General features: G+C 39.3%; 1 protein-coding gene across 11 annotated transcripts; it reads right to left on the bottom strand.

Moving 5' to 3' along the window:
- Positions 1–1,831: 1,831 nt before the first annotated feature.
- Positions 1,832–17,695, bottom strand: anln2 (anillin, actin binding protein 2). Of its 11 annotated transcripts, none has more exons than XM_030427076.1 (25): positions 17,535–17,695; positions 16,749–16,843; positions 16,453–16,620; positions 16,008–16,103; positions 14,909–15,093; positions 14,442–14,528; positions 13,982–14,071; positions 13,180–13,267; positions 11,684–13,018; positions 11,085–11,380; positions 10,861–10,955; positions 10,245–10,374; positions 9,829–9,964; positions 8,050–8,238; positions 7,804–7,930; positions 7,196–7,244; positions 6,792–6,845; positions 6,678–6,710; positions 6,562–6,583; positions 6,173–6,279; positions 5,375–5,428; positions 4,174–4,260; positions 3,855–3,962; positions 3,619–3,767; positions 1,832–2,470 (listed from the first exon to the last, which is right to left on the bottom strand). In XM_030427076.1, exons 2-25 carry the CDS (start codon positions 16,840–16,842, stop codon positions 2,317–2,319), a joined length of 3,933 nt encoding a protein of 1,310 aa, XP_030282936.1. In that variant the 5' UTR covers position 16,843; positions 17,535–17,695; the 3' UTR covers positions 1,832–2,316. The 11 variants fall into 11 exon arrangements, with proteins under 11 accessions (XP_030282936.1, XP_030282938.1, XP_030282937.1 ...); XM_030427078.1 differs by having other exon boundaries at positions 13,180–13,264; XM_030427077.1 differs by having other exon boundaries at positions 13,982–14,068.
- Positions 17,696–22,487: the final 4,792 nt, after the last annotated feature.

Here is a 22,487-nt window from a genome sequence, read left to right as displayed (position 1 = left end):
GCTGCAGCTCAGTTTCAGGGTGTCGGCAATCTTCTTATAGCCGAGGCCATCTTTACGTGGAGCAACAATTCTTTTGTTTCAGATTGCTTGCTATTATGAAAACAGATAAGTTTCCTCATTGGTGTTGCTACAGTGTGAACATAACTTTCATTTAATACTCTATTTTGCGACAGGTGCCTTTTGTTTACAAACAGTATTTCATATTCCTGAAAATATGTGAACTATATTAAACATCTGCATGCAATGCATAGTAAACATGACATGTTGGTAGATGTACAGGACATGAGGTGTGTGCTTGCTGTCTGTTTAACACATTTTTGGCCAGGAAGACGAGCCTGTCTCCTTCCTCTGGCTTGAGACATGCCCCATTGTGGCTTTGTAGCACAAACCTGGGGTTAAAAGTTTTCAGCATGTGGATGAACCTCTGGCTTTTACTGTATATACACACGGGCACCATATCTTTAACAATATGCAACGTGACTGCATCCGTAACAGCAGTCCACCGAGCCCCTTTCTTGTCATACGGGACACAATGATTAAATGATTCTGCTAATGTTGGCTGCTTTTTAGCAGGTATTTGTGGACTGCTGCGCTCCTGCACATCTCATAGGCTACGTTCACACCGCAGGTCTTAATGCACAATTCCGATTTATTGCTCAAATCCGATTTTTTGTTTGGCTGTTCACATTACCTCCTTAAATGCGGCCTGTCTACGGATTGCTGTGTGAACAGCTCACGCTCCTGAAGTGACCCGCATGTGCAGTTGATCATTGATGACATCACGCCACAGCGGTGTTTACGGAAGCGAACATGGCAACGGCAACCGGTCACGTGGGACTGTATGGCTTAATGCTAAAAACAGTGTGGCTGCAGCCGGCAAATTTGTGAGCGGGTGATATCACGAAGGAGGAAGAGGAGAAAGAAAATTCATATTTTAATGATGGCTCTATGCGGAGCAATAGCGGCAACATCCGTACAGAGGAGTATTTGGATACGGCGTCGGTGCCAGGAGTGGTGGGATTGGGTTGTGGCTGGTTACAGCGAGCAGGATCACTGCTGTCCTCCATGTTTGTTTTGATTATGTTCGTGGCTCCCGCCCGCTCCCGCCTGTGGCACACTTTTTTTTCAATCAACTTTATTTGTCATTCATTTACAAACCAGTGCAGCGCGGGTCAGAATGACGTCAAAGTCGCATTAAATGCGACCTGGCTGTTCAGATTGTGGTCGCATTAAAAAAAAAATCCGATACGTATCCGATTCAGTACCACATTTAAATGTGGCCTGAATCTTATTAGAAAATGTCAGATTCAATGCGACTTGTACTGTTCACCCTGTCAAAAGCAAATCAGATATGGGTCACATATGAGCGAAAAAATCGGATTCAGGTCACTTGTACTGCAGTGTGAACGTAGCCATACTGACCAAGTGTCCCACTCTGATACACGTGTCTGTTTGAGATGCTGAAATAAATGGGTCGGTCCGCTGCCTTTAGTTACAACAGCCTTTGAACAAACTTTGCAGTGGACCGTGGTTTGTTCGAGGTCCGAGGCATGAAACCAAGCTACTAACAAGACAGTGCCTTTTTAGGAACAAACTCTTGGCTTGCTGCCATGTTGTTGTGATTGTTTCTCTGTGGAAATTCAATGCGGGGGGAACCCATTATAAACTACGGGAGCCCACGGGGAGCGGCAGCGGAGCAAGTTAAAGAGAAAATCGATTTTTTTTTTAATTAAATCGTCCTAAACCACAAACTCGAATTAATCTTTTTTAACGATTTGTCGCCCAGTCCTAATTCTCAGCCTAGATTAGTTTAATAGACTTAAAGATTTCCTTCTCCTTCAATATTTATTAGTGTTTCTATACAAATAACCTTCCAGTTCCAACGACACAAAAAACAATATGAATTTAAATATATGTGTAAATTATTGCCACCTTAGAAACTGAGGTGACCAAATCATATTTGCCTACAAAGGCTAAAGCAGCTGATTGCCACAAAAAAACAGGCCCAAATAAAACCTGATTTCCACAAAACCAGAATAAAGACAAACTAAAAGTATTCAAATGGCAACCGGAACTTAGCAAATAAAAGTGATAACCAATAGTAATGATTGGATTCAGATGAAAAGAAATAAACAATAATATGAGAATCAAATAGACATCTCCCAAAGATAAATCAAGATGATACAGAAGGTGTTGACTTGCCAAATGTTTATAATTTGGCAGTTACATATCAACTTTTAACAGAGCGCATCAGGCAGAAACTTAACCACTACAGTTCTGAGATAAAGAATCCCGACCCTGAGGTCAGTGGTGGAGTTACAGTATGCTCTCCCTCAGGTTCCCACTGCTGGATGTATCCAACTGCTCACTTTTTGATGTTCGGTTCCATGTGTGAAAGTCCAAAAGAACTTGGTTGAGTTTCTCCATCCAGTCCAGCCTTTCCTGTTTGGTGTCAGCTGCAAACCAGCACCTGCACAACAACAACATCCATCAGTTTGTGTACTGTGAACCCATGAGCACTGTTAGAACTGTTAGTGAAACCGGACCAAGTGGAAACCTCCAGGGCTGAAAAAAGAGTAGAAAGTACCACAAACTGCAAGTCTTTGTTTGGCCACTGGAAGCTGGCTCCAAAAGTGAGTAAGTCCCCATGTGAGCCCATGTTAAGAGCCCATGTTAAATGCCCAACTTAACAGCAGAAATAAACGTGTTAACAGTCTAGTACATATATTCAACCTGCTAAAGCCAATCTTCCTGCTCAAGACACCAGTACTAGAGGTGAATAATTACATAACCAACTCCTTTAATATATATCAAGGCCTAAGGTTCTGTGTATTTAGAGGCGTGGCTGCTTTGAGTGAAAGCTGGCCTTGAGCTGTCTGCTCGGCTTCACCACAGCCAATCCCAGTTGAAACTTAAAGAGAGTGTAAAGGCTATACATATTTTTCCTAACGGTGACTTCTCTTTTTCAAAAATATATTTGGGGACACATCCAAATCACTGATGTCACAGAAGGTGTTTCCCATCAACTGTCAAAATTAAAACACCCTCTGTGACATCACTAGTGTGCTGCACCTAGAAGAGCAACATGCTTCATTCTTACTATAAACACAAGTGACAATTACACTTAAACAGGTTTTCAGAACAAATTATGCAATATTTTAGCCAAAATGTGCAACATCAAAATGATTGAAAGCAGTCATGGAATTTGAGCTTTGAAGGAACATCCCAAAATAACCAAATAACAATTCGGTATCTTGAACCAGCCCCGTGCTGAAGAAGCTGAGTCAAGTTATGTTGTCCACAAAATGTTTCTGGAGCTACACAGAAAAACAGCAAGCAGCATTTTCCTTAATAACTAAAGTTGATGTGTACTTGTCAAATAACTTGCACCCTTTTTCAAGTTGAAATCTTTGACTGCTGAGCTAAATACCCGCAAGGGTGCAAATATTGTCTTCAAATCAATTTCAGGGCTTACAGATACTTGGATTGCGCTGGATGAGCTGCATGGAACCAACTGACGATTGTACTGAAGCACTGAACTAAACCTAAAAGAAATTTAGTGCATTTATTATCTACTACCAAAGTTTTTAGGGTGTTTGAGATTAGATGTGATCTTACTTGGACAAGGCTTCCTGGCTGTCGTCCTTCTGCTGCTGTGTGATGCTGCTCACCAGCTCAAAGGTGAAAGGTCGAGCACAGGAGTCCCTCTTCACGGGCCTGACAGACTGACTGAGGGAGTTGGACAGAGAAATGCTGCCCTCTGCCTCCTGGGAGGTTGGAACAGAAAACAGAGTTTAATTGATGAAGTGACACAGGGGCTTTGTCTGCCAGTCAGTCTGTTGGTCTATCCATACCTTGGTTTCTTTGTCATTGGGATGGTTCCAGTAGTACATGTTACATTCCTCCAGAACAAAGTATCGGCGATGCCACACCCCATATCCACTGATCAACTCAAACATCGTCTGGGAGCAAGAGTAAGAGTGAATTTTTTAACATTCAAGAAAAATGTCTGTTTTGATCATTGGAAGCCTGTTAAACTTTTTTAGCAAAGACAGATGCTTGCTAAAACAATGATAACAAAATCTAATTCTTCTTTTAAGTCATATGATGCTAAATTGCTTGTTAACATAAATATGTAATGTAGCCAGAATTTAAAAACATCACGTCACTGACCAGGAAGCCTTGGTGCTGTACATTTGAGTGACTTTCACTGTTCAGTCTCAGGTAGATGTTGCCCTCTAGAGGAGAGAGAAAAGGCACCTGCAGTCAGGGAGAAAGAGGGAGAGGACACACTGTAAAAAGTACTATGTTAAGGACATGTTAAGCCCCAAAACACAATAATTTGAAGAATTTCATTCAAACAAGGTCTTCACCCATTTTTGTAAAGAAAAATTCAACATTCTTGATTAAACTGTGGCCTGATGTGCTCACAAGTGACTTGCATTTATATCGTCAAAGTCATCACGAGTAGGTATCAGCAATGTGTGTACTGCATGTTGGAGTGAAATTCCTCTTGTACATTCAGACAGTTGGCAGACAGACAGACAGACAGACACACCTTCGACAGAGAGAAAACTTAATGGGTGAAATGACACAGTGACTTGATTAGAAGTGTACTTTCTATGCCGTCAGTTTCCTCCCAATAACCTCATGACAGCATGTAATTCAAAAATAAATACAAGAAAATATAGAAAAGAAATATGTAATAACTAGCGCTGCAGCTAAGAATTATTTTAATCGTGGATTAATCTGCCCATTATTTGCTCGATTAATCAATTAGTTGTTTTGCCTATAAAATGTCAGAAAATGGTCAAAAACTCATAGTGTTTACAAGTACAAGCGTTTCCCACAGCCCAAGATGACGTCCTCAAATGTTGTTTTGTCCACAACGTAAACATACTATCATAGAGGAGGAGAAGAAACCAGAAAATATTTACACTGAAGAAGCTGGAATCAGAGTTCTGACTTCCGTTTTCATAGATAATTACTCAAACACATTCATCGGTTACCAAGGTAATTGGTGATGAATTTCACTGACAGCTAAAGGATTTAGTGTTAACTCTAACCACATGCATACGAATACATTTCACAATGAATTTCGATCCAGTGTTTATGTAGAATGGAGTAAATAATGTCATATAATTCTTTTCATTTTGCTCTTAAGCACCATGTCATTTCACAGTCGAAGTATTGCCACATGATCAGATCATCTGTGGTTTTTAAAAACGGATAAAAACGAGCTTGAAAAAAAAATACATGGAACTTTATTGACCACAAACATCCATCAATTAATTTGAAATAGTGAAATCGTGAGTCAGAGGTTAGGTTAGCCGTGAGAGGTGAAAGGCTGACAGTGTTGTGAAAAGAGTGAAACCTTTTCCTGAAATTCATCTCCCAGCAGCCTCCTGATTTTGCCTTCAAGTTTCATCTGAGTGGAGGAAGCAGGAGAGAGACAGAGAGAGACAGTGAGAGGGAGAGAGAGGAGGGAGGCAGAAAGGGAGGGGCAGACATGTTACATCACCAGTGAGCCCACCCATGTGTTGAAGCTTTTGTCAGAATAATAAAAAAGACTAAAGGGATGTATAGCGGTGTCTTCAGTGGTTGACTAGTGCTGAATGTAAAAAAAGCAAATGCACAGAGAGATGCAAAACCTGGTGACAGTGAACATGCTCTTCCTTTCCTGAATGTTTCAGAATGTTTAATTCTATTAATTATTACAACAGAAGGAAGAGGCTTCCTGAAAGTACAATTCAGTGGGAACTATTAAACTAACATTTCACATGCTTTAAGCGGTGCATATCTCATCTTTTTCTATTTTTTTCCCTCTTTAGTTTACTCGCCATTATGTCACAAGGTTTGTGGCTGGGATTGGTTATAGGTCTAAATAATTGTGCTCAAGGTTGTTTTTACTGTTGATAATGCTCTTTAGAATATATAAAAAAAATAACAGGTTTCTTTCAATTTGCATTTGTGAATTGATGCAAGGCTCGTAGATTCTATTGGTTGTTTAGTTTCTTACTTAAAAAAATAAAAAAAATCAACTGACCAACAATGTTCAGTACACTTTTCATCAGTAGACACAATACTCTGGTCTGAGTAAGAGGCATGTATTAGGTTTTAATTTCTGAAGATGCCAAAAACAGTTGTGAACAACACCATGTCAGATCATTACCTTATCCAGGGGGAACTTGCTGTGTCCCAGTGAGGCCAAGGTGATCTTATGGGAACCCACCAAACAAAAGTTACTGGAGCGACGTGTGTTGACAGCTGGAGGAGCAGCTGAAGGACAGAGAAGCACAGGCTGAAAAAACTCAGAATGAACATAAACTGGCCAGCAGTAATGTATTTGACCATTATGGCCACTCAGTTTATTTGGCGAATAAACTTTATCAGCTTTTGAATACAAAACATTTTTTAGACATTTAATAATAGGTACCGCTCTGGATTTGTTGTTGTTGATTTGAGTCAACAACAACAACAAACAACAACAAAACAACAGTCTAAATAAATTAAGTTTCCTTGAACTATAACAACCACTGACTAATATATAACTCAACTTACATGTCAGACTGTTACTGGATCTCTGTTGAAAACAAAGAAAGTTTAGGGAAATTATTCTGTGAGGTGAAAGAAAAACACTGTAATAGCCGGGCATGAAACAAAATCAGGACACTCACTGTGATAGTATTCAGGAGCTTCCTCGGTGTGACCTGAATATGTAAAAGCACCATGAATTAATCAGACCGTCACTGATATAAACACACGGCTCATTATTTGGCTCACCAACTTACCCGCGACTTGGTGGTGGTCCGGTCCGTGCTGCAGTTACTACCTGAGGTGTGGGACTAGAGGGAACAAAAACAGGCACATTAAAAAAATCCACATTAGATCTTATTGTACTGTGTATTTTACACCTTTCTATAACTGGAAAGAGAAGAAATTATGAAATAAACTAAATTAAATTAGTTTTTACAACTAGAATGGCAGTCATAATATGAATACTATGCAGACAAACAATACATTCCTATGGAAGCCAAGTATTCGTGATGTTTTGACCTACAGTATCATTAGGCCCTGCAGTAGGTATAAGGTGTTGCCATAATAAAACTACTGAGCTCATTTAGAATAGAGTTAGCAACTGACAGAAATTAATTAGACTGTCAATAAAATCAAAATGTCAAAAGTTTTATCTTACCAGGCTGTAGACTTCCACATCAATTTCAAAGGATGAGCGTATATCCTTCCTAAAATTAACATATCAAGGAGACAAAGTAAACAATGCATTCATCTATATACTACTAATATGGTAACACTGATATTGATACATTTACAATGACAATGCAAAAAGATTTAGGTGCCAAAAAGACTCATCGTAATCATTTAAAAATGAGTAATGTTTGTGAAAAAAAGACCATCCCAGGTTTATGAAGAAGAAGAATTCAGGGTCAATGTCAATGCCACTGTATCTTTCCTACACATGCATGTCTATTTCCATTTCGAATACCATATGGTAAGAAATGCCAGTTTTTTGTTGCGGTGAAATTTTTGTTAAAATATATAAGCGACTTTACGAAACGCAGTGATACATATTGCGTTATATCTACCTGGTGTTAGTGTCTTAGTCATTGTGTAAGTAGTTATGTTTTTCTTGTTGGGAGATTTCATGTGCAGATAAAAAAAACACCAATGTCAAATTAGATAAACGAAGAAAGAAACATGTAAATGCAGCAAATGTGTGCTTGAAGCAGAGCATAAGACTTGTCAAACAAAGTAACCTAAAACACTTAATGAAGTGCAGCTTACAGAGTGACAGAAGTAGGGAAGGAGATGGTGTCTCCATTCTGAGCATCAGCAGCTGTGGCCAGTGGGGTGGCCACGATGTTGCAGGGCCCATAGCGGATCAGGATGAAGAAGTAATGACTTGGACGACCTTAAAAGGGGAAAATAGACAATTTAGTCCTTTCAAAGTGGAAAACCACCACATTTGTGTAAATTCAGTCCTGAATGTTGAAGTCATACTGCATTAGTAATGTTAAAAGGCTGTGCTACCTGATCGGTTGTGTGAGGAGCAGACAAATTCAACCTTGAGGGGCAGCTGGATGTTTGTGATGGTGACAGTCCCTCTGCAGGGCTGCTGGGAAACAATGTCCTCGTCCTCTCCTGCTGCCTCTCCTGACTCAGAGTTTCTTTCCTCCCTCAGCCTGGCAACCTCTGCCAGCAAGGCCGAGCGTTTCTCACCTGACAAGGAAAAGTGTCACAAGATTGATAACATCAGAGAGGCAAACAAAACAACTTAACTACTCATTTCTATGAGTGCAATTATTCAAGCTTTGGAACATGACGAATGATTTTATGAATATTATTAATACCGTTGTCAATCTGCTACTTTTACCATTTTATCTTACAAGTATCAAAAGAATGCAATTGCTGTTGAATCAAGAATCAATACAGTGTGAACATGGCTTCTTATCAATGGTACACAAAGATGGGACAATTAAATCAATGTAGGGCTGCCCCCAAATAGTCAACCAAGCACTGGTCGACCAAAAACTCAATAGCCGACCAAAATGTCATTGGTTGATTGGTCGCAGGAAAAAAAAACAACAAACATTTGGTGTCTTGTCAAAATTAAGGCAAAATCTATGGCTTTTAATTTGAAGGGCCAGATACAGGAAGTCGTGACACTCACTCGCTTTCTGTGTTTATTTTTTTTAACAGGCAGGTCCCTTCGACATCGCGGTTGGACAGTTAACAATTAGTAGCCAACAATGTCGGGAAAGACGTCTAAAATATTGGATCATTCTGAAAAGAAGAAGGATGACCCCAAGAAGGTGACATGCAAACTTTTGCAAGAAAAACTTCGCCTATCACTCCTCCACGACGAACATGATGTACCACCTTAAACATGTAAATAGCCTAGCTACCTGCCCATGGCGGCCCGAACGTTTGAGCAGAGATAAATACATTTTATTATTGTTATATGTGCTAGTATTAGACTATTCTTGTGTACTGGGGAAGCTAAATTATCCAGCTCACTGTGTTTTAGTTATTGTGTAAATCTCTCTACAGGCGCATCCACTTTACTGCGCATACATATATATATACATATATATATACATATATACATATATATATACATATACAATAAGAGAAAGTAAAGAGAGAGAAAAAGAGAGAAGAGAGAGAGAGAGAAGAGGAAAGAAAGAGAAAAAGAGAAATAGGAGAGAGAGAAAGAGAGAGAGAAAGATAGAAAGAGAGATTATACACGAGAATACAGAGATAGAGAAAGAGACGAGAAAGAGAGATAAGAGATAGATAAAGAGAGAAAGATAGATAGAAAGAGATATAAAGAGATAAATAGAGAAGAGAGATATAAAGATAGAAAAGATAAATAGGACCAAATGAGAAAGAGAGAAAGGAGAAGAGAAGAGAGAGAGAGAGAAAAAGGAGAGAGATAGAGAGAGAAAAAAAGATAGATAGAGAGATATATAGAGATATAGATAGAGAGACAAAAACAAAAAAACAGAAAGAGAGAGATAGATAGAGATATAGAGAGATAGACAAATATAGATAAAAATAGATAGTAAACATATAGAGGACACATATATATATAAAAATATATATGAGAATATATATATATATATAATATATATATATATATATATATATATATATATATATATATATATATACACATATACATATATACATATATATATATATATGCGTCGATTAGTCGACTAATTGCTCTAAATGACGAGCACTGGTCGACCAAGAAAATCCTTGGTCGGGGGCAGCCCTAAATCAAAGATCTTGATGTGTACATACAGGAGACCAGCAGTAGTTTCTCAGCTTCAGCCTCCTCCAGTGAGCCTCGTCCGTGCTCCTCATCAGTGCAGCAGCTCAGAGCCTGCAGAGTCTGGTTGATGATGGTCTGCAGCTTCCCTGCTTCTTCATTAAGAGCCTGGGAAAATCGAAGCAGTTGTAGTTACATTTACAAACCAAAGTTAGGTTAACAGTAGAAACACTAAAGGTTACTTTCTGGAGAAATATAGTTAATTGTTGAGTTTCATCCTGGCGCTTTGGGTTGGTGCCTTGTGTCCAGGCCAGCTCAAACTGTTGGTATTTGATGACCTGGGGATGAGTCTCAACAATCAACTATATTTCTCCAGAAAGATAAATATTGCTGACATAATGGGTAAGCCTTCTTCAGTTGAAAAAGAGTTGAAAACAGTGCTGCACACCGTGATTTTCTCCTTGGTGTTGACAGAGGGTTGAGGCTGGGACTTCACTGGAGCTCGTCTTTGAACCCCAGGAGTGACACTCTGAATTGTGGACGGCTTAATCTGTCTTTGTGTGCGGTAGGCATCAATACTGTCAATGAAAGTACAATTTACAGACAGGTGAGAGCACCATTCCACTACACAGTCAGATTCTGATATGTTAACAATTACTCACATAACACATTCCCACTCAGAATTATTATCATAATGATAATTAACAGTATTTACAGCTTCTATATCTAAAAGAAAAGTTATTTGAAGATGATAACAGTACAATCCAACATGTTCATAAAACCTGATGAGATCCTATTTATCATATTTAAATCTATATAGTGATTTCAAATCAAAGCTTTAGTTAGGCCTGTGTGTCTGCTGGTCAAACATTTGATTTGCCTCTATTACAGCTTTAATGGCTATGACACCAGTGTGAAAAGTTTAATGGTAACAACTGTGGTAATCAGTATGCATAACTGGGCCTTTAACTTCCTAAATGTGTTTTGAAAAAGACAACACTGATGATTTAAGACTGAGACTTCGATAAGAAGTTACTCTCAACACAAGCTGCAGCTGTGATTACCTGTATAGAGGTGCACTTTCAGCAGGAGGGGTGGAGGTCTCTCCTGGAGTCAGGAGCAGAGATGGAGGATTGGACTCCTGGCTCACCGCCAGTCGCTATTGGTGGGATGAAGAACATTATATAAATCTACTGAGGATCTGAATTTATAAGATTCCCCACTTATTCTAGACAGCTCCATAATTGAACTTATGTACAAACAGCTCAAAGTTATGAACTAATCTTACCAGAGGAGTAACCACAGCTTCTACAGACTTGCTGAGGGGTGACAGGATGCCACTTGGAGGAAAAGTCAGCAGCTCATCGCCGTTGCTTTCATGCTCTTCTTCACTTTTTTCCTTCTCAGACTCCATATCCATCTTATCTTTGTCTCCAGGGCAAACGCCAATACCACTATCATGGTCCTCAGTGTCTTCATCTTCCACCCCCTCTCCCTGCATCCTTCCAGCATATTCCAGCACTTCCTCAAACATCTGGTCGATGACTTCAGCGGTGTTGGTCTCATCATGAGAGCTTAGTTCAACTGTGGGAAGACACATTCGCAAAAAAACAAAACAACAATTTGAACAATAGATGGATGGCTGGTAAAGTCTGAGAAAACCCACAATAGATAGATCCATCTTTTATCACAGTTGTTTCCCAAGTGCAGTTTTTGTTTTCCTCTTGCAACCATGTGATTTAGAACATGCAGTTTGCAGACGAAGTTTACTAATAAACCAGTGATTTCTGTCTGAAAAATAATTGACTTCACCCATATGTTCCCTGTCTCCTAAGGTGTCCACATGTGGCCCAGGTGCTCACACCAACATCTTTGTACTGTTCTCACCTGACACACTTGTGTCTGCCCTGGATTCCATGGAGGTATTGGTCTCAGACAGGGTGGAGTCATTGATTAGCTCAGGCTCCAGTATAAAGGTGACTTTCTTTGAGCTTTCTCCTCCCTCGGACTCATGAGTGTTTTCTGTCAGCCTACCTACAACACCCTGGCTTCTACCTACTGACACTTGCTCCATTTCCTTGGTCTCCAGAAGGTGATCTGATACCTCTACTTCTGTCAAACACTGATCTCCATCACTTCCATCGCCCTCTGTTGATTTAGCCAGTGTCTCTACTTTAAGTTTAGCTACATCTTTCATATTTGTTTCAAGCTTTGTATAGTCATCATTCAGAGCCTGAGCTACATTTGCCAAAGGAGATGCCCGAGTTTCCTTCACTATGCCATTTGGACCACTTCCGTCTGACTCTGGATCCATGTCCTCTTCTTTTATACTGACCGTCTGGACTGCCTTTGACTGTTGACATACATCATCCCTATGATTACCTGGTTCAGTGTCTTGCTGGTCTTGTTTTATTGAAAAAATATGCGTATCTCCTCTGAGTGCTCCCTCATAACAAGACTGTATGTTGCCTTGGTCTTTGTTTGAAGTCAATTGGTCTTTCACAGAGTCATCTAAACAGCTGTCTTGCCTCAATTCATCCTCCTCAGGTATAGGTTTCTCATCTTCCTGAGTTTCAAAGGAGCCCGCAATCTCAGCAGAGACATTAGCCAAATAACATTCACTATCCCGGATGTCAGAATCTTTACCATCATGTGCAACGCAGCCTCCCTTCTCATTTTCCACTCTGGATGATTCCAACTGTCCTTCCTCCTCTTTAGCACGCATATATTCCTCCTGCTCACCCATTTTAGACTCTTCCTCCATGCACACATTGTCTTGAGGATATCTCCAGAACTTTAATTCCTCATCTGTTGAAGGCTCAATCTCATCTTCGCTGTGTTGATAATCACCAATTTCTTCAACTTCTTCAAATGAAAACATCTCAGATGCACCCTGTTCAGTTGGTTTGGAGACCGCGCCTAGCAAGCTCTGATCATCACCTGTAGGCAACTCTGACACGCCGAGATCCTCACTAAAAGATGCTCTGGAGAAACTCTGATCCTTGCTTAAAGACAACCTCAATACAATCGGGCTCTGTAATTGTTGGGACCTAAGCTGGTCCTTTTCATTTTCGATTGAAGCCTTGTGCTCCGTCTTCTCCCCGACTTCTCCACACTGTAGAGTACTTTGCCCCTTCCTTTCCACTACCAGCTGCCCTTCATTATAGTCTTTAACCTCTCCAGATCCTGTTGGAGTTTCAGAGTCACAGGGTGCCCTTTTTCCTGTTGGAAAAGTAGTCTCACATCTTAATCTCTAGGCTACCTATGCTTCATACTTGATACACATGAGAATGTTATACTTAGTATTCATATTCAAGTAACTATTCAAACTACAGCACGTGTTCACTAAAGAGGACAGGATGAGGGAAAATTAAAAGTCTTACCTGTGCTATCTGAAGAATGCCTCTCTGTGCCTGATGTAAGAGCTTCAGTGAAGCTGCCATCTTTCATCTCAGCATCACCATCAGCCTGCTGAGTGCAAAATGATCAGCACCAGAAAACAAAGATAAGACTTTTTTATGGTGTTTATAATACTGCATCCAGAAGTTACGATCTTAATGTAAGCCATTTGCCCAACATCCACAGAAACAGTGTCAGGAGCTATAGCAAACAAGCAAATAATGTATTCAAACCCTGAAGGCCGAAACATACAGCCACTGTGACCAGTAGAGAAGAGCAATTAATGACAAGGTGCGTCATGCTGATTAGTCACATATTCACAAATCTCTCCAAGGTTACTCTATGTATAGTACATCACAGGTAGTGATATAATTTACATTTTTACAGTTATCACAGTGAAATAGTTTGTCACCTTGTCATCGCCTTCATGAGAATTCAAGAGAGGCTGTTACCATTTGCTGCTGTTCATGACGTGAGAAGTAAAAAGGAAATCCTTTCTGTGAACAACGAATATCCCCAAAACCACACCAGACATTTGTATGTGCACCATTTCAAGAGTAAACTTCCTTCCTCGAAAGAGACAAACACTGGAGCCATGTGAATGGGTTCTTCTGCCAACAAAGTAGTATGCTTGTATACTGATATTTTCCTTATTGTGTTACCAAATTCAATTCTTATCCCTGCCAGAAACCAATACTGCCCATTCTATTGACTCCAGCATTGCCAAATGTGTGTCAAAGAACAAAAGTGGCTAGAGGGTGATGAATTATTTGGTTACAGACTCACATCCCAGGGCTGTATGGGAGGCCAATGAGCTGCCCTTCTAGACATAGGAACCCAGTCGGGAGCTGAGGGGCCAGGAGGGGTCCTGCCCTGCTAATATTACATGAGCTGGTGTGTAAAACAGTCTCAAACAAACTGGTATAATTCCTCAACAACAAAAAAAATACATCCACAACAACTTAAAATAGGAGCCGTCATTGAGCTGATGGATATGCGTGCCAACCAAAGGGGGGGACCGCCTATGTGTGAACTTAATGACAGTCGTATATCATTAAATGGCAATCAAAGAACAAAATAGCCTGCTATTCAAACCATTTAGCCATAGCCATTTCTATTAGAATCAGAGAAAGTATGATAACAATTGAGAACTGCATGAGATTGCCAAATTAACCACATTGTCACAAGACGTTACTGACAACTTTGACTAAACCATTCTTGAGTATCTGAATGATCACAAACTGACCTGAGTCAACGAAGGATCAGAGCTGCTCCTTTTCAGCCAGGCATTCTCACTGATTGGTCGCAACCGACTCAACTCCTGATTCCGTTGCTGATCAGTAAACCCATGTCAGATGTCAGGCACAAAAAAGAAAGAGAAATCAGTTAATTAATTAATCAATTATTTAAAGCATATCATTTAAGCTACTGCAGCTGCTAGTAGCTTCAGTTTAAAATAATTTCAATTAATTAAAAGACATTGCTGGACTCTTGACTGACACCAGGACCTGGCCCCAGATTTTAACATTCATTGACTCACAGACACTCTGATGAACACTCACATATTTCCACTTTGTGTAAATCATTTATATCACCAGGTTTTTTAGTTCATTGACCATTTTACTACAAGAACTTGAGGTGTTTATGTTGGTGCTGATCTCAGTAATGTAGGTCCTACTAATGCATTTCAGTGATAAAAGCTTCTGAACCTACATCACGCATGCGAGAAGCCTGCTCTGAGCTGGGTGTTGTAGTGTCCTGGAGTTTCTGCTGAATGCCAGATACAAAGTTGGAGCAGGTCCGAGGGCAGGGGTCTGCTGGGCTCTCTGTGGGAGCGGGGCTAGCCTGGAAAACTGGCACTTTAAACCGCTCCATTCGCTGATTAAATTCTCCCTCGCCTGGAGGGAAAACATTCATAGAGATTAATTTTCAAACACAAATATAAACTGAGTCAAATTAAAATTGAACATTTCCTAAATGTTCTCTTAAAGCAGTAGGTATTAAATTAATTCCCAATTCCAATTTGACATTGCTCTAAAATGCATGCTGGAGGTTTGGCAGATTTAACTCCATGCATGCCTCTTATAATCTAGAGCATCCACAGTATAACCTGAACATAAACATTTCACATGGTGGTCTTGAACACTACAGGAAGTGCTACCTACCAGGTACTTTTCAGGGCAGCAAGAAAGGGTACCTCTTAAACACTCTTGTCCAGTGCAGTGATTCTCACTATAAATTAGTCAGTGGCCTCAGTGTAGTTTTAATTTGTGACATTGTGAGGTTTATGAAATTCTGTGTTTTTTCGTGTCAGAATAGTGATACTGCATCTTCGGCATTTTTGATTTTTAGCTACGATTTATGTATGGTAAAATGATACATATATAGAATTCATATAAAATTGCAACTATAAAAATATACATTAAGTAGATTTACACATAAACCTAAAGCAGCACATAAAAATCTAGTTCTCTCTTTTTTTAAAACGTAAAGTAAATATTTTGTAACAGACTTTTAATACCTTGCCAGCCACAGTACTGATTTAATTAAAGTCATGTCACATATTTGAGTTTGGTCACTGTCAGGTGTGAGCTGAGAATCAAACACCATTTTAGTCTGTGCCTTCTTTAGTTTATTGTATTGACCTCTATCAATCATTGCACTACATGTTTGTACTTTGGACCTTCGTTTGTATCCGTTTTGGTGTTTTTGTCCCTCTATGTAATGTGCTGAAGTGAATCCAACACTGTATTCAACAGCGACAAGTTTTTCTCAGAGATTTTTGAATGTGTGTGTTTGCACGCATCCTTACTAAGGAGATGCTCTCTAAAACCCCTTTCCTGGATGTTGACGGATAGGCTGTGAGCCCCGGGATCAGACAGGCACCGCTGGGCCGGAAGTGCTGCTCCTAAAACAACAAACACATACTGAAGTATTTATCTAACATCACAGTCACAACAGCTCCACACAGATTGCTCAACACCTTGGCAATAGCCCTCATCTTGCGTGGAGATAATCCAGTTTGAATGTTGACCTTGGCTGCCATGACGTACCACTATTTTCAGTGGTACCAAAAATCCTGCCAGCATTAACTGTAATATTCTCATGTGTCTGAATACGTACACATATACATTCAATAACCAGTTTATCAGATCCAAACAAGTACAGTTTAATTCAACAGCCATTAAGCGTTCATGTCTTTGTTGAATTAGTTTTTTTGGGAAGGTGTTGATGAAACACTTCTAAAGTGGGATTACCTCCTCTTCTCTGGGTGAGTTCCTGGACTCGGGATCGGACGGAGGGAACCATTGGTGTGTCTGGCTTTGTCTCTAGCTCAGCTATGCGTCCAGAGGAGGAAGGTTTAGGACTACGGTTCTCCTGACCAGATGCCTCCAGGCGCCGCCGCTTCTGGCCATCGTTTACCTCTGAGGCATCAGACAGAAAGATGCAAAAGCACCAAAGTACATAACTGCAAAGGCAGCTGTGAAAATGCAGAAGTACTGAAGATATAACTGTAAACATAGACATTCTCACAACACATGCACAAACTAACCTGATGGTGACAGGACATTATCTTCAGAATCTGACAGAGGTGCTCTCTGTCTCTTCAGGTGGCTATTTCCACCATTTTCCTCGCCAGCTTCCATACTGAGATGCAAACACAGTGACATAACAGGTTACTTTAAGATGGCAGCTTATTATTCTATTTAACTAAAACATGCAAACGTGCAAACAATGGTGAAGCAATTGCATTTTCTATCGCAGTGACTGCCTCATAACACCTGCTTACAGGTAAACAAATCAGATAAGATTATTATGGGCTATGAATGGAAGGAACATTTTTGGCTAAAGTCCCTAGCTGAGGATAGCTAGGCATTTGACAGTCAGCAGAAACGCTAATACTGGATTCAAAAAGCTTCTGCCTTGTGCCAAGTAAAAAATGACAACGTCCAGCGCGTTAGTAACAGCTCAGATCATTTCCTAAATGAAATCGCATAGTCATACAAAGAATGGGCTCGGTAGTCAGCTAAATCGTACGACCGTGATCACACCGGCAGCACATTATGAACCTGTGTTACTTCTTACAACTTTGTTTTAACATCGAGTATTGGACAACCTGTCACTTGAAAACTAGCTAAAGGTACATTAGCGAGTTAATGCTAGCAACACTGTGAGACAAAACTGACTAGCGTATTTCAAGCTAATTTATCTTAAATTGAACAGCAAAACGTTAGCCTAGCTAAGGGCGACATGCTAACTTTAGCAGAAACACATTGTCCGTGTTAACAAAGTAAGCAGCGCAGCATGAACATGTTAAGCAAGTCGCCTGTTGCCTTACCTGAAAATATGTCTGAATGAATCTACAGTCTGTACTAAACAGGTCAACGCCAACTGACGTTCAAACAAGAAACAACCTTCCTGTTGTTTTCTGCTTTCAATCTCCTCCTCCAACTTTGAATTTCAGCGGGTCTTGTGACGTTAGCGTAACGTTCAACTGCAGTCCCCTAAATACTGTCGAGGAGCGCTGATCTGGAACCAGCCCAAAACCAGCTGGTCTGTTCTATTATAGGGCAGAATGTAGCGGGCTAATCGGATCCCAGGTCTGTACCTCACAGTGAGCCTATTTTACCGTATTAAACAGAGTAAATACGCAAATCAACATTCCATTACATTATCACAAAACAACAACAAAAATAAAACTGATTGTGTAGACTTCGGCAAAAACATGTCCCACCAAGAGAAGTGCTATTTCCGTTGAAAATGAATAACATGTTCTTGTTTTAAATAATCACGGTTGATCATCAGTCTTTTGAACAAGTGTTCAAGATTTCTGTTGTTCGAACATGTATGTTCAGAACTTACATGATTTCATGTCAGCCCAGTAGCCACAAAACCAGCTGTCCCCAAACAAGAGAGTAACATTTGAATTTGATTAAAAAAAAAGGTACAGTATACATTCTAAATGAAAGAGTAGAATGTGAAACATCTTTAAAACGAAAAGCAGTGAATTTTAAACAATATTTATTCTTATTTTATGGTAAGTCAAAATGTGTCTTTAGTTGTTGTCAACACCATCAGATATTTATGAAAAAGTGATAAAATCAGGCACCCACATGGTCAACTATATTCCTTTCCTCCCTCTATGTTTACTCAATGCAACAAGGTAAAGAAAATAAAAAAAGCTGTATTCTTTTTACATATTTACTGATGTGTCACAAACATCAACACTGCTCTTTTGTATAGAGTGTGTTTTTGTCAACACAGTCAGATTTGCTGTCTGGCGGTGGTGATACTAGTTCGACGGTGTTGACAAAAACATTCAAATCATCCCTAAATGGTGGCTTGAATATAATTTAGGATAAGAATAAATGGTAATATGTTAACCTCTTTATTTTTTAAATATACATGATTTCTCCGCTGGTTCAAATCCCGGCTCCGGGCTGGGCTGAGCTGCATGTTGAAGTGTCCCTGAGCAAGACACTGAACCCCACATTGCTCATCAGTGAGGGCCCTGCGATGAGCTGGCGACTTGTCCAGGGAGTACCCTGCCCTCGCCCGGAGACGGCTGGGATTGGCTCCAGCAGCAACACCCTGCGACCCCATGGAAAGGGATAAAGCGGTTACGGACGATGACATGACATGACATGACATGATTTCTCCTTTATTTCCTTCACACACATGCACATCTGTTAGAGGTGTTGTAAAAGAGGAAGAGAACACCAAATGCAAGATGCTCAAAGTTTAAAAAGATAAACGCTCTGATATTCAAAGAGAGACACAAACAAAAAAATCGCTGGCAGAAAGTAGTCAATGCAAAAGCCAAGGGCAGTAATTTTCTCTTTAAAACAATAAAAAGAAATCTAATTTTGTTAAGTTGCATGACATAAGAGTTTCCAAAGGAGGCAAAGTTGTATAAAAAAAATAAAAGTGAATATTACACATGTAATAATATATATGTGTACTAATGTTAAAGACATAATGCGTTATAAGCTCTGAATCTATGTTAACCTAAATAAATAGTAATAATTAGCTTTTAATGGTGTTTTGAATAAGTAATCACAGGTAAAGGTGTATTCACTGAAAAAAGTACAAACTCAGGACGTTGCAACAAAATACTGTATGACTGCTGATACCTTGTTCTATCAACATATAACGTTCAATTTCTAAATACTTCAACTTTTTGCTTTTCAAAATTGAAAACTGTCCAAATTCTCAAGAATCAGTGAAAAAAAAAACTTCCATATGTATTTTCATTGAGTTGGACAGACAGTTTTAGGCAGCATTGGCAACTTGTTAAAGCTGTAGAATCTATATAGTTTTACAACTTATTCTTCAATACAGATGTCTTCTCAGGATTTCTTGAATTCTAGGATTTGTTTTGTTTCGTCTCTTTAAAGCTGCTGGACTGGTTTTTGTGAAGAACTTGGGACGGATTTTCCACGACAGTGCACAGGATGTTACTTTGTCCTCGCTCTCCTCGTGGCTCTCCTGGCTCGCGGTGGGACAAAACAAAAGTTTCACAGAGCCCCTTTAAGAGTTACTGGCGTGCTAATCATACAGTATGTTATCGTCAATGTAGGTTCTTCCTTGTGCATGTAAGCCACCCACACTGTCTTTCTAATGAAATCTATCTTTTAAATCATAATCTCTGCTCGCTGAAAAATTTCTATAACACTCATCCTCCCTGTGTCGCTCTTGTTACAGATATGTCTGGCTAAAATATACTATACATGTCTACAAGGTTTTCTTCCAGGGCTGGTTTATTAATTACTTGTATTATCACAAATGTCGAATTGATTTTGAATAAGATTTTGTTACTTCTGGAGCCGACCGTGGAAGTTCATCTGGACTCTCTGTTCTTTTGAGCCATGCTCTTTACATTGCAGCACAACACATTTTGCCATCACATTTTTACCAGAAGACCTGAGCAGCTATCCCTCAGTGGGGAGACCTGGGGTCCTCTCTGGACCCTGGACACAGATGTGCTCTCAGCTGCCCTGGCTGTATTATCTGAATCTGATCATTGTGGCTATTTCCGTTTATTTCTGGGTTGAGAATGATAGAATATGCCAATAAAAAATGTAAACATTTCAAGCACAATATAACTATGAAATGTGTGCACATAATATGAATCTTTGCACATAATATGAGCTTTATGGACTCCAGGGGCTCTGTATTAAGGTTATTTATATTCTTATTCCATTGTTGTGTATACATGTGTTAACCCTATTGATGTATGTATATAATTGATGTATATGTCTTGACTAAATGTAATTTAAAGGAATGTTTGCGCTGGCTGCTGTAACAGTATTCATTAAAGTCCGTGTAAAGCAACTTAAGCCATTTTCTTCTAAACACATTAAAAAGGTCATAAATGTATTACCTTAAAATTGCCATATTCAAAGTTTTGTTGATATGAGCCATATCTCATCAAATATGGAGTCAACATACACTGTGAGGACATGTAGTATACTTGGAGACCAGACACATCTTAGTATTTGGTTCAGATATGACGTCATGTCCTGTCTGGAAATGTATGAACGACCTGCTGCTATGATGACCTAATTTCCCCTCGGGGATTAATAAAGCTATCTATCTATCTATCTATCTATCTATCTATCTATCTATCTATCTATCTATCTATCTATCTATCTATCTATCAAGTGGGCTGATTAGTTTTGCACACAGACATACAGCTTTATGGAAATATGACATCAGTATACAGAGATGCATTACGCCCTACTTCAACCTTCTGCAGCACATTACGACCTTTTGACCTATAAGTTATACTGCATAATTTATGACAGATTTCGTATTGATCTCGTTTTGGGGCATATTTAGAGCCTATTGATAATGATATTGATATAGCAATATTAACACAGCAAATACGTTTATACAGTTAGATAAAAAGTGTCCAATAAAAACAGGAATTATCCTTTTTTCTGAGACATATGATGAGAAATGAAAAAATGGTGATTTCATCGAAAATAATCCTGACTCAATGTTTCATACAGCGGTGGAAGAGAAAAAAACACACATTAAGAGAATTACTAAACCACTAACATAATTCACGCTCCAAACTGGTACTTTTCCCAGGAAAATGAAAATCACTAAAGTCATACCACTGTAGAAAACTGGAGACGAACACCACTTCACCTGTTTCTCTGCTTCCTCAAGTTTCCAGAATCTTAGAAAATCTCTTTGTTGACAGACTGAACAAATTCAAAAATAAATACAATTCACAAACTGACAGTCAATAAAGATTCAGATCTGCAAAAGTAATATGCAGCTGGGGTATTTATTGATCTCAAAAAAAGCATTCAACATCATGACAGAGGAATGAATAAACTGGAGCATTGTGGTATCAGAGGGGTTAGTTTTGAACTGGCTGAGAAGCTCTCTAGGTAACAGGCAACAGTTTGTGAAGATGGGTGAGTACATGTCCTCATGTCTGGACAGTGCTTGTGGAGTCCACCAGGGGTCAGTGTTGGGGCCAATTCGCTTCATATTCTTACATAAAACGTCAGCATTATTAAACTTTGTGTTATTTGCGGATGGCACAAATATTTTTTGTACTGGAGAGGATTTGCAGCAGATTCTGAAGTTAATCACATCTGAAATGAGCAAATAAAAAATGTGGTTTGACAGTAAAATATCTTCATTAAATCTAAGCAGACCTACTCACCACAGTAGTCTGTGGTGTACATTCACATAACCATATCACCAGGGGACTATAATCTCTTACAAACACTGAGTAGATGCATTGAACAAATCAATGATTGGATGTGTCAGAGCTTTCTTCAGTTAAACAAAGATAAGACTAAAAACATTGTTTTTGGAGTCAAGGAAGAACGACTAACTGTCTCTGCTCAGCTTCAATCTGTGAGGTGGAAAACTACCAACCAAGTAACTGTATTTTTTTTGAATAATTTAAACCAAACTTTAAATCAAACTTCAACATAAAAATCAAAGAGCCACTGCTGCACTATGGGCTTGAAATGTTCACAGGCAATAGAAGTTCAATGTCCATTCAATGTTTCTTTGGTTTTGTGTGATTAATTTTTTCTGAAAACTGAATTGACCAACACTTAGCAGCTGACACTGTTTTAGTCTGTAGTGTGAGTTTTTTTTCTCCCATTCTGTACAATAATTCTATGATTATTATAAGTATCCTTTCAAAAATTTCCCATCTGGAAAATATGTTAAACGTTTGACTCTGTATTCATTTTATTACGCCACACGTGATTATTTCATGAGAGTGTGTTAAAAGAATACTCACACACGTCGGGAG

The sequence above is a fragment of the Sparus aurata genome, chromosome 8 (assembly GCF_900880675.1).
Source record: "Sparus aurata chromosome 8, fSpaAur1.1, whole genome shotgun sequence".
Taxonomy (NCBI): domain Eukaryota; kingdom Metazoa; phylum Chordata; class Actinopteri; order Spariformes; family Sparidae; genus Sparus; species Sparus aurata.
This window is presented reverse-complemented; position numbering and strand designations above follow the sequence as displayed.